Raw genomic sequence first — 13478 nt, 5'->3', positions numbered from 1 at the left:
ATTCAATTTGGAAGGCAATCTGAAGTAGGTCCCACATAGTGACATTTCCCAACATACGTTCACAGAAATTAGGATCTCGGATATCCCTCTCTGGGTGCTGGTAGTAAAACGGCTTGCATTGCTCACAGTTGCGCCCCATGGTGTTGTGCTGACAGTCATCACACACGCCTCCGCTGACGTTCCCCGTGGCCAGGTAAACAGCCATGTCAAAGTGACATGAGCTGGAATGTTCATTGCAGTTACATTCTGTGTGACAAGAGCAACATCAAGAAAAGCCTTTTAAATCTATGGACCAATGGAGGATGGGGGTGGCAGGAAGGAACATCATTTAGGAAACCAGGGACTAAGTTCAGACAAAATGGCAGTCAACAGGCAGGACTCCTGGGGAAAAAGGATGCATCCACTGATGACACTGTTTAAACCCTAAAGTAGATGAGAAACCTCAAAAATGTGAGCTTTATGAAATAAACAGTTGTCTGACCTCTGTGGAAGAGAATGGGCTATGAAAAATGAAAACCTCTAAGGGAAAGTCCCTTTGGACGCGTATGACAGAGGATGGCTGCCGTCCCACTGAGGGCGCATTCTGGTCCACTCGGGGTGGGACTGGATGGAAGGACACTGCAGCAAGGGACTTTCCAGATGCTGTGCTGCTAGGAAAGCCTGTCCACGGGCTCCGTGCTTCGAGGACCGTGAGGCCTGAGGATGGAGTCCCTCCTCCGTATTCCCATATTCCCACCACCACCACACCAGGCCAGAACACAGTGAGAAGGAAGGTCTGTTTAACAGCCAGCTAGCTGGCCTCCCTGGGTGCAGCACTTCCCTCTGTGAGCCCATTCGGGAGTCATCTTGGCACCACCCAGCTTTAATCATCTTGCTTTCAGGTTTAACAATCCCATTCTTGTCTTTGCACAGGGAAGCTTGACTCAGCCTGGCCCTCCTGGGGCTCTGCACTCCAGCCTCCCACCTTGCCTGTCTCCCCCTGCAACACAACAGCCTGCAGAAGAGGGACTGTGTCTTATCTACTCACATCCTTGGTACCCAACAGAGTACTGTTCTCAATACACTGGTTGAACTAAACCTTGGAGTAATCCTTCCCAGCATGGACTCTGTGATGGTTTCAAGAATGTCCTTGCGACCTTGTGCTTCATGTTGTTGTTCTCACCCGAACTCCCTTCCACCTGCCTTCTTCTTTTTTCCTTTTCTTTCTTCTCCTTCCTCCCCTCCCCCTCCCCCCTCTTCCTTCCCCTCTTCCCTCCCTCCTCCCTCCCTCCCTCCCTTCCTTCTTTTCTTTCTTCCTTCTCCAAGTTAAGTATCCATCAAGGGCCATCTGGGTTTTACCTACAAAGCCTTGACCACTCCAGCTCTCACTGGTTGCTGAACTTCTCAAATAGTCCTTCTCAGTGGGGGCAAAGGCAGAGCTGCTCTTCAAGGGGAGGACATGTATCAGAATCACTGTGTGTGGAGTGGGGAGGGGCAGTGGTGTTGCTGGTTACACCTCCACCCAGATAAAACCCCTGAGATGGATGGAGGGAGGTATGCCAGAGGTCGCAGCTGGGCTGGCACAAAAACAGGGTGGAAAACACTACTCCATATCTCTTAGACCTTCATCAGCTACCATGTCATATTTTTCTTTCATTTTCTCTCGTGGTCATCTTGTCTTAAAAACAGGTACAAATGAAGTCCTGGTGTGGTGGCTCACACTTGTAATCCCAGAATTTGGGAGGCCGAGGTGGGTGGATCATTTGAGGTCAGGAGTTCAAGACCGGCCTGACCAACATGATGAAACCCCTTCTCTACTAAAAATACAAAACAAATTAGCAGGGCATGGTGGCACGCGCCTGTAATCTCAGCTCCTCCAGGAGAATCGCTTGAACCCGGGAGGCAGAGGTTGCAGTGAGCCGACCGTGCCACTGCACTCCAGCCTAGGCAACAAAAACAAACAAACAAACGAAAAAAAACAAAAACAAAAAAACCAGGTACAATGTCAAGGACAGCACCTCAGTTTTCTACTGTAGCTGCCAAACTACTCAGGTCAGTGTCAAACACGTAGGGGCTGCTTAGTAAATATTAATTATTTAACTGAATGCATATTGTTGGTTGTCTAGGAGTATCAGGGTGAAGCTGGAAAAAAGACAGTAACTTTTCTTCCCTCTGCATAACAGTATACTGTCACAGTACCTCTAATTAGGAAATGGATACTAGAGACTGAATAGATTTAAAATGTCCCATCACACCCGTAGTCCTAGCTACTTGGGAGGTTGAGGCAGGAAAATAGCATGAACCCGGAAGGGGGAGCTTGCAGTGAGCGGAGATAGTGCCACTGCACTCCAGCCAGGGCGACAGAGAGAGACTCCGTCTTAAAAAAAAAAAAAAAAAAAGAAAAAAGAAAAAAAGAAAAAAAAAATGTTCCTTCATCAGAGACTTACTTTTACAGGCGTTGCTATTTCGGCCTTCAGCAGGTCTCCAAGGTAAATCATGGTAGAAATCCATGCAGAGTTCACAATTTAAGCCCTTAGTGTTATGCCTGCACATGCAGTGTCCATGAACCTTGAAAGTTATAAAAACAGGAGAGAGCAAAGGAAGAGATGTATGAATAGCCACATTTCTCCATAATCAATTGAAAGTTTAAAACCCTTTTTCGTACTAATCTCTAGCTCACCACAGAAAAGGGTTGTTTTTATTTTCTCCCTCCCTGCAGTGAGTTGTCTGTCTTGTTGATGGCTACATGCCCCATTTCTAGAATGTTCCTATTACATAGTGGATGCACAAGAAGTATTTTATTATCTATGAAAAGAACCCAGATGAACAAAATTAGTTACTTAAGATCAAAAAAAAGAAAAAAAGAAAAAAAGTTACTTAAGAGGTTTTTTAAAAAAAACCTATTGTCATAGAAATCTACAAAAGTTATAATGTAGAGCTAAATGCATACCTACTACCTGGAAACCAATTTATATTACTGCACGATTTACCAATAAGCCAAATAACCATTTATTTTAAAAGGTTTTTGTTAGCTAGCTTATTTTAGTTTCTTTTACTTCAGGCATAGCACTTAAATTTTTCTTTGAATGACAGTAAAATTTAAAAAAGTAATCATTTATCACACTTATATTTATTTTTTCCTTTTTCCTTTTTACGTAAGGAGATATAAGATCTTGAAAAAGAAATATATTAATTTGCTTGATGAAGTGCCCATGATACACGATTTTGCCTGTGTCACTGTAAGGCATACTTACCACCCTTGAGGCATATAAATGATAAATGAATTATGGCTTTTTGGTTCACTAAATATGCATGTATATGGGCATCTCACCTTCACAAGAGTTTCTACAGAATGGAATTCAGGAACAGGACAGACAGGTCCCTCCTGGACCCACCTTGGTGGGAATGCAGTTAGCAGAAGACTAAAGTCCTGTTATTACCAGGTAGTTTTACATAAACTGAAAACCAGTTCCAAAGTACATACCATAAGACCCTATTGTGTCTGAATCAACAGCACATGTTGTGAGACCCATGACAGTAACAGGACATTAGCTACACAGCTGATTTGTTATGCTGTAAAGGGAGTATAATCTACCTAGCAGTCTCTGAAAGATAGACCAATAAGATTAGAGAAATACCTCCCTCCCCTTCAGGCTCTGTCAAAAATTCAACTTTTGTTATGCAACAGAAGTTCTAACTGGAGTAAAGGGAAGGCAGAAGTTTTTAAAGGGCTGAATACACTCAATCCTGTACCTTCTCTGAAAAGGACTAACAATCTTTGAAAAGGCAACAGCAGGTAAGCATAGCCTTCATGAGGTGAGGCTTAGTGAAAGGAACCCTGGGCACAGTGAGGAGAGGCTTGAGCTCCCACCTGCTGCTCATTTACTTAGGGCTCTCTAGTAAATTACTTAATCCTCGGGCTCCTCTATCACCAATAGTTGGTCTAGGTGATCTCATAAATCCTATCTGGCTTTAAAATCCTCTAGGTCTATAAGAATTCTTCTAGATACTAGTAGAATACTTTAAACACATCTATCCATTTGGCAAATCACCCGAATCCCAAATTTCAAAATGTAAGTTGCAAACGTGGCATAAAAGTGGGAAAAGAATGGAATTAAGAGGAAAAGAGAGAAAGAAATCAACTCCATTTGATCCCTAAAATGATATCCCATGGGTGTGGGTTAAAATTTTCCAGCTGTAGGCAGGGCACATTGGCTCACGTCTGTAATCCCAGCACTTTGGGAGGCCGAGGCGGGTGGATCACCTGAGGTCGGGAGTTTGAGACCAGCCTGACCAACATGGAGAAGCCCTGTATCTACTAAAAATACAAAATTAACCAGGCATGGTGGCACATGCCTGTAATCCCAGCTACTTGGGACGCTGAGGCAGGAGAATTGCTTGAACCTGGGAGGCGGAGGTTGCGGGTGAGATCACACCATTGCACTCCAGCCTGGGCAACAAGAGCAAAACGCCATCTCAAAAAAAAAAAAAAAAAAAAAAAAAAAATCCAGTTTTGGCCCAGCGCAGTGGCTGATGCCTATAATCCCAGAACTTTGGGAGGCTGAGGTGTGCGGATCACTTGAGGCCAGGAGTTTGAGATCAGCCTAGCCAACATGGTGAAACCGCATCTCTACTAAAAACACAAAAATTAGCCAGGCGTGGTGGTGTGGGCCTGTAATTCCAGGTACTCGGGAGGCTGAGGCGCGAGAACTGCTTGAACCCAGGAGGTGGAGGTTGCAGTGAGCCAAAATTGCACCACTGCACTCCAGTCTGAGCGACAGAACAAGACTCTGTCTCAAAAAAAAAAAAAAAAAAAATCCGTTTCTTTGGGTTGAGATCAATTTATGCCTTCTAGCATAATTGTGGTTTTTAATCTTCCTTAATGTAAAGGCAGACTCAATTGTTATTTAGACAACTTTTTAATCCTTGTTGACTAAAATATCTACTTTAGCAATAGCCTGAAGCAACAAATTCCAAAAATTCATCGTCTATGAAATGAGTAGTCTATACATTCTCCGTGTCCAAGAAACTCTTCAAAGAGAAAATCAACAATCAACAACCTGTATGGTGCAAAGGGCTAAATGTAACTCTGTAAAACTAAAACCCCCGGAAAATGTAAAAGGCTTAAGGTAAGACTAGCTTGACTTTGCATTTTAGAACCAGCCATACAAAGGAGAAAGGTGCACAGAGGGCTTACTTACCATTCCTTCCACTTCTTCATTGAATCCATCCACAGGGGCACATTCACTGGCATGACCATAGCAGAAGCAATTTCCTCGAACCACCATATCATAAACTGCATAATAATACTTTTCTCTGATTTCCATTCTGGAATCCAGAAGGTTATCTCCCAAAGTATGCAGTTTCACAAACTTGATTCTCAAGTTGGTAATTTTTAATAAATCTAAGAAGGTCATCAAGAAGATGAAAAGTACGATCAGACAAGCAAGAAGTTTTTTTGTTTTTTTGTTTTTTGCATCATTTCTTTTTAGAGAAAGGCATGATACACGAAAATAGCTTAAGTTCCCCATCTTGCATTATCTAGATGCAATAATGAACTCCAATAATGAAGCCTAACATAACATGACTGGAAAGAGGAAAGCTTGCTGCCCTCTCATCAGTTTCATAAGAATGTCGGCCGGGCATGGTGGCTCACACCTGTAATCACAGCACTTTGGGAGGCCAAGGCGGGTGGATCACTTGAGGTCAGGAGTTTGAGACCAGCCTGGCCAACGTGGCAAAACCCCATCTCTACGAAAATACAAAAATTAGGCCGGGCATGCGTGGCTCACACCTGTAATCCCAGCATTTTGGGAGGCCAAGGTGGGCGGATCACCTGAGGTCAGAAGTTCAAAACCAGCCTTGATCAACATGGTGAAACCCCGTCTCTACTAAAAATACAAAAATTAGCTGGGCATCATGGCATCTGCCTGAAATTCCAGCTACTAGGGAGACTGAGGCTTGAACCTGGGAGGCGGAGGTTGCAGTGAGCCGAGATCATGCCATTGCACTCCAGCCCGGGCAACAAGAGCAAAACTCTGTCTCCAAAAAAAAAAAAAAAATTAGCCAGGTGTGGTGGCTAATTGTAATCTGTAATCCCAGTTACTCTGGAGGTTGAGGCAGGAGAATTGCCTGAACAACAACAAAAAAGAGTATCTATTTTGTGATGGGTCTGTTTGCAGAGCAACTGTTCAGGAAGAAGTGTGAAAGTGGATAAATTGTAAGAATGCAGCTGCATGACTGCTGGAACCTGCGGGCAGACAGTAATTTGAAGTAGCACAATGCCCTCCGCTTCCCACAGCAATTAGTGTCAGTTTCAACATCAGAAAATTCCATTCAAGTGGGAAAAGATTTATCAAAGCACTCCAATTCTCACTGTTATTATAAAATAGAAATATTTTTGTTTCTATTTTTGGAAGGGAAAATACTATTTGAAATTTCCCACCACTTAAATGACATTCAAGTTACCAAAATAGTGTTACTGCTATAGAATAACTATAACCCAAGGAGAGAATATTTCAAGTTTTTAAGCAACATTTCGGTCCACAACTTTTTTTGTCCCAGTTTCACAAAGCATTTCCACATTTTTCAATATTATATAGTGACATAAGCATAAAGAAGCTTAGTATTAGGATGTGGGGCAAATTATTTTTTCTCAAATACAAGTTACTTGTAAATCAATTTTATCTTTCCGTCTTCTTCCTAGGTCTGCAGACTTATGCTTATTATAAACGCTGGGCTACCAACTACATTCTATAGTAACTAGACAAACCAAGAGCCGTTCAACCTTCTCCACAGGGTTTTCATGAGTTACTAAGTTCTTCATGCTGAACTGGATCCCCAGAGTTTGATTCATCTGTCTGCACTCTCAAGTTCTGAAATGGCTCTTTACTGTCAGTTATGTCTATGCATTCTTATAATTTACAACATAAGACAACATGGTAGTGGCCCAGTGCATCAGATACTTTCAAAGCCCAAATACAATTTCAAATGCTTTTAATATATGCATAGCTTACAATGAAGCTACAGAAATGGCTGCGGGTAGAAAGGGAAAGTCCATGTGTTAAACTTAGGTTCTTTGTAAACTCAAAAACTAAACAGAGAAACCGTGGTACTCCCCAAATGAATGGCAGTTATGAACGCCAACACTTCCTCCTGCACAAATCCTCCTGCACAAAATGAGCACAAGCACCTATTGACAAGAGGCCAAACAATAAACTTGAAGAGCAGCTGGAGTATTTAGAAACCCTTGAACTGACCTCTGTGGAAACCTCAGTAGAGCAAATACGCTCCCCCCACTCTCTCCTGCCATATTTAACAAGCAAGCCTCATCTTGACTGCTATTCTAAGAGGCAAATCACTTTTGAAGTGAGTCTCAGAGGTCTCAACAATACACAACTAAAGAGATTTTGCTCCTTTGATTACAAATTAAATCAAAAGCATGATCAGCTAACATGCATGCTTCCATAACATAGAAAAAGATTCTCCGATGCCATTTAACAACAAAAGACAAAAGAATCAAAATAATAAAGACAACACATCCCCCAAGTCCCATAAATTTCACCTTACAAGGGGGCAGATGGTTGAGTCTTTTTAGGGACTTAGGGGGTATCTGTCCCAGAGCCCATGTGGACATTTTTCACAACTGCATTTTGAGACATGGAGGAAAGCCCTCATGGCTCACTCAGAAATTGGTGCAGAGCTGGACACATCTATTAAATATTTGTTTTACAACAGAATGAATGAGTAAATTACAGACCAGAGACAGCCTGGGTCACATGTAACATTAATTTCAATGGGGAAGCAGTATTTTTCTGGCAATATTCCCTGGACTTCTTCCACTCTACTCTTCCATGCTTCAAGTTTGGAAGTTCCTTGGGGCCTTGGTTAAACATAGGGCCTTGTGCAGCTGGGAGAGATCAGCAAGAATCAGCCCCGCCTCTACTCAACTGGTTGCACCTTAGTAGCAGGAGAGGCAGTCTCATCTTTCATTCCAACATTTGGGACTAGTCCTGTGCAAAACTCAAACCAGAGCCCCTGGCGACAGCAACATCAACAGCAATAACTGTAGCAACAGCTTTGATTTACTGAACACATTTATGATTTATGAACACATTTAAATCCAGGACTTTGTGACTCCAAAGCCCATTCTTTTTTCCTTTTTTTTCTTTTTTTTTTTGGAGACAGAGTCTCGCTCTGTCACCCAGGCTGGAGTGCAATGGCGTGATCTCGGCTCACTGTAACCTCCACCTCCCGGGTTCAAGTGACAGGTGTGCACCACCACACCCAGCTAACTTATCTGTTTTAAGTAGAGACAGGGTTTCGCCATGTTGGTCAGGCTGGTCTCAAACTCCTGACCTCGTGATCCACCCGCCTCGGCCTCCCAAAGTGCTGGGATTACAGGCGTGAGCCACCGCACCCGGTGAGCCCTTTCTTTTAATTACCATACATGCCTCCCCAGAAGATTAAAATGTAATTGTGTAATAAGAGCAGTTGTTGAATGTGGTAAAGAGCTCTGAACTGAGCACCGTAACATATGGATTCAAGATCTGACTGCCATTTAATAGCCATATCACCTTATGTAATAACATCCAACTCTATAAGCTTCAGCTTATTCTTCTATTAAATGGAAACGCAACCCTCATTTTATTGAGTATACTGAGTATGGCAGAGACTTCTGATTTCTCTTCAGTATTCTTTCTTCCCTTCTTCCTTTGATAGTAGCAGCCCTCACCAAGAGTGTTAGTAGAGCACATGACCACCTAGAGATGTTTCCCAGTGTCTCCTGCAGTACAGCCATGTGACTAATTCTGGCCAATGAGATGTGAGCAGAAGTGACATGTACAACTTCCACATCTCATTTTTTTGTTTTTTGAGACAGAGTCTTGCTCTGTCACCCAGGCTGGAGTGCAGTGGCACGATGTTGGCTCACTGCAACCTCCGCCTCCTGGGTTCAAGCAATTCTCCTGCCTCAGCCTCCTGAGTAGCTGGGATTACAGGCATGCGCCACCACACCCAGCTAATTTTTGTATTTTTAGTAGAGACAGAGTTTCACCATGTTGGCCAGGCTAGTCTCAAATTCCTGACCTCAAGTGATCCGCCCACCTTGGCCTCCCAAAGTGGTGGGATTACAGGAGTGAGCCTCTGCACCTGGCCTACGTCTCCTCTTTAAATGGAATTTGCTTGCCTCATCTTCCCTCTTCTCCTGAGTTGAGATGAGGACATGGTGGTGGTGGTCTAACTCTAACCATGTGAATAAACCTGGAAACATGGGTGGCCTTATAACTAGGGTTGCCAGATTTAACAATAAATAGTTAAATATAAACAACACTCAGTTCAACTTGAATTGCAGATAAACAATAATTTTTTAGGATAAAGTGTGTCTCAAATATCACATGGGACATAGTTATACCAACCACAAATATTGCACAGGAAACATTTGTACTAAACACAAATATTACATGGGGTATATGGGATATAGTTATGCTTAAAAAAAGAATGATTTATCTGCAAATGTAACTGGGCATCATCCTGTATTTTTATCTGGTAAGTTTAATTATGGCAATTGAGCTACATTTCTTCCCTAGAAAACTCTTTGATGGGTTTCATAAGAGAGAAAGAAACTTTCATCTTATTTGAACAACTAGATTTGTGGGGACACTTTGATACAAAAGCCCAATATATACCCTAATTAATGTACTGAGCAATAAAATAAGGTATTATGATCAATATAATTACTTGATAACTTCTAAATCTTATATTGGATGTATTGTATTTACATCTTATATCAGATGTAAATGTATTCTCTATCAGTGGAGAGTAATTATTGCTAATTTCAAGACCCTCTGGTCAGATAATGCAGAGAAAGAAGGAAAATGAAGAAGGTAGATTTAGCACCGAATATTTAGATTCCGAGTAATACTTATTCCACGGTTGCTGTTTACCATCAAAACTTTTATTTGGGCCAGGCGCGTTGGCTCACGCCTGTAATCCTAGCACTTTGGGAGGCCAAGGTGGGTGGATCACCTGAGGTCAGGAATTTGAGACTAGCCTGGCCAACATGGTGAAACCCCGTCGCTACTTAAAATACAAAAAAACTAGCTGGGCGTGGTGGTGGGCACCTGTAATCCCAGCTACTCGGGAGGCTGAGGCGCAGGAGAATTGCTTGAACCTGGGAGATGGAGGTTGCAGTGAGCCGAGATCACGCCATTGCACTCCAGTGTGGGCAATAACAGTGAAACTCTGTCTCAAAAAACAAAACAAAACAAAAACTTTTATTTGAGCCAGGTGCAGTGGCTCAAGCCTCTAATCCCAGCACTTTGGGAGGCCGAGGTGGGCGGATCACCTGAGGTTGGGAGTTCAAGACCAGCCTGACCAACATGGAGAAACCCCATCTCTACTAAAAATATAAAGTTAGCTGGGCGTGGTGGCTCATGCCTGTAATCCCAGCTACTTGGGAGGCTGAGGTAGGAGAATCACTTGAACCCGGAAGGGGGAGGTTGCGATGAGCCAAGATTGCGCCATTACACTCTAGCCTGGGCAACGAGAGCAAAACTCCATCTCAAACAAAACAAAACAAAACAAAACAAAAAACAAAAACAAACTTTTATTTGAAAATGAACTTACTCTGTATCCTCGGGCTATAAGGATCTTCTATTTTGAAAGCAGGATCTAAAGCACGAAATATCACCTAAAAATGGAAACAAGAATAACTGGTATTTTTGCAATAATCAAAAAGTAGATTTGCAAGTAGAATGTAAAACACAGAAGCAAACAAACCTCTCCTTCAGTTGAGGGTTCAATGTCAGAATATCGGGAATCACAAATTATGTCATCGACTTTTTTCATGGGGCCAGTTGAAATGCCTGGAAACGAGGCCTCACAGTCATAGGCGAAGTATCTGTACACGCCCCAGGTTTTCCCAAAGTCGGACGATCGTTCTATCAGCATAGCAGCTGGACGGAATGTCTAAAGGCAGGAGCAAAAATCTCATTTGATGTTTTTTATTGGTAGCCCTTTTTAATCTCAGGTAAAAATGTCACTCAACTGCATGCCACAAACTTGAACTGCATGTGGTTTGTATTTCAGACTGTGGCTGGATTTCAAATAATTTAAGCTGTTCCACGGAGCCTCTTCTCGCAATGAAAGTGTCTAGCCTCTAAAATGGGCACTTTTCCCCACACTACTGGATAAGTAAACTGTTTCTCTTCAGAAGCTTATTATAAACAGGCACTTTCGTGTATTTAGTCACCATGTACACTGTAATATGAGTGGCAAGTTTGAGTGCTTGTTCCTTCATTCGTTCATTTAATTATTCAGTAAATGTATGACTACCTCCTTAGTAGCAACCAGTGGCCTATATGCTGTCTATATGCTATACACAGTCCAATGAGGTACAGATATGGGTGTCAATAAGTTGCAATATGCTATGTCAAACACCATAGTAGGGTCGCATGCAATGTGCTTTGGAAAAGGAAGAGGAAGAAATTAGTAACTCAAGAAGCTGGAAAATCCAGCAATTCTACCTTATTAGGTATATACCCAGAAGAATTGGAAACAGGAACCCCAACAGACACTTGTATATGAATGTTTACCACAGCAGTATTTTTCACAATAGCCAGAAGGCGGAAACAACCCATGTACCCATCAACTGATGAAGATAAACAAAATGTGATATATACATACTGTGAAATATTACTCAGCCACCAAAAGGAACGAAATGCCAATACATGCTACAACATGGATGAACCTTGAACGCATTATGCTAAGCAAAATAAGCCACACAAAAGGACAAATATTACATGATTCCACTTGTATGAAATACCTAGAATTGGTTAAGTAGACAGAGACACAAAGTTGTTTAGCAGTTACCAGGGGCTGGACAGAGGGGCAATAGCCACAGAATTTCTGTTTGGGGTGATGAAAAAGTTCTGGAAATAGACAGTCTTAGTGATTGCTCAACATTGTGAATATACATGACACCACTGAATTACACATTTAAAAATGGTTAAAATGGTAACCTTTCTGTTATGGATATTTTACTGCCAAGAAAAAAAAAAGCTAGGAATACTTCACAGAGAAGAAGGCATAAAATTGGATCTTTTTTTGAGACAGAGTCTTGATGTCGCCCAGGCTGGAGTTCAGTGGCATGATCTCAGTTCAATGCAACCTCCGCCTTCTGGGTTCAAACAGTTCTCCTGTCTCAGCCTCCCGAGTAGCTGGGATTACAGGCATGTGCCACCACGCCCAGCTAATTTTTGTATTTTTAGTAGAGATGGGGTTTCACTATGTTGGCCAGGCTGGTTTAGAACTCCTAACCTCAGGTGATCCACCTACCTTGGCCTCCCAAAGTGAGGGGATTCCAAGTGTGAGCCACCGCACCCGGACCAAACTGGATCTTAGAAGGGCAACAAGGTATTTTCCAGGCAGTGGGTGGAGGTGGCTACACGTGGCAGAAGAGGTTGGTCAGGCCTGGATAAGAAGGAGTTGCCATGCTAAGGGACTTATCTTTTTGCAATGAAAAGGGAACACTAAAAAATTTAAGTGGATGAATGAAATGATCATATTGCGCTTTAGAAAAATAACTCTTGTGGTAGAGTTACTGGACATGGACAACACAAAGCACAGGAAAACGAAGTGAAAGAAAAAAGATGAAGGTTTTAACTTGAGAAGTTACAATGTCGATAGAAAGGGATGGAACTGACCACTCTGAAAATTTAGTGACAGAAGACTATATTGAATTACACTTGGTGATCAATGAGACTGCAGCGGAAAAGGCAGAGTGAGGAAAGAAATGCGGGCACCTGCACTTGGGTAGCTAGGTAGATGTGTTGCCAACGACAACAATAGGGAAGAGGCGTGAAAGCATTTGGTTGTAGGCGAATTAGTCACATGTGCGATGTCCACGTGGAGACACCCATCAGACACTTGGAAAAAGTGGTCTGGCACTCAGCTGCAAGAAGGGAGCTTGAAACATTAATTTGGGAGTCACTGCACACACATAATATTTGAAACCTCCAAGTATATGATGTCTCAAAAAAAAAAAAAGAAAAAGAAAAGAAAAAGGAATGGGCAAGATAAAGAGAGTCTAAGTCTGTGCTCCAGAAAAACGTATCAACCAGGGGCTAGACAAGGAAAACCAAGTGGTGCCAGTACCACTCATTACATTATTTACTTTAGCCCTCTATAATTTGGGCTTATTTGTGTTTCTGCAAAAGTCATATGTTGAAGATATAACTCCATACTTCAAGTCACTGTGTGTGGAGATGTGCTCTTTAAAAAGGTAATGAAGGTTAAATGAGGTCATGAGGGTGGGCTCTCATCATATATGACTGGTGTCCTTGTAAGAAGAGATGAGAACACACACATGCACAGAGGGATGACGGTGTGAAGACACCGGGAGAAGACAGCCATCCCAAACCAAGGAGAGAGGCCTCAGCAGAAACCAACCCTGCCAACACCTTACCCTGAGATTCCTAGCCTATGGAACTGTGAGAATA

The 13478-nt window shown here is 42.4% G+C and overlaps 1 protein-coding gene across 1 annotated transcript in view; it reads right to left on the bottom strand.

Moving 5' to 3' along the window:
- The window catches only part of LAMB1 (laminin subunit beta 1), an 85612-nt gene that overhangs the window by 58321 nt on the left and 13813 nt on the right, over window positions 1–13478 (bottom strand). The window contains 5 exon segments of the mRNA XM_031665250.1: window positions 58–246; window positions 2427–2547; window positions 5181–5383; window positions 10606–10669; window positions 10759–10947. Of these exon segments, the coding sequence (XP_031521110.1) occupies window positions 58–246; window positions 2427–2547; window positions 5181–5383; window positions 10606–10669; window positions 10759–10947 (766 nt within the window).

This window comes from Papio anubis, chromosome 4 (assembly GCF_008728515.1).
Source record: "Papio anubis isolate 15944 chromosome 4, Panubis1.0, whole genome shotgun sequence".
In the NCBI taxonomy this organism is placed as follows: domain Eukaryota; kingdom Metazoa; phylum Chordata; class Mammalia; order Primates; family Cercopithecidae; genus Papio; species Papio anubis.
The sequence above is the reverse complement of the archived record's forward strand: the minus strand, read 5'-3'. Positions and strand labels throughout refer to the sequence as shown.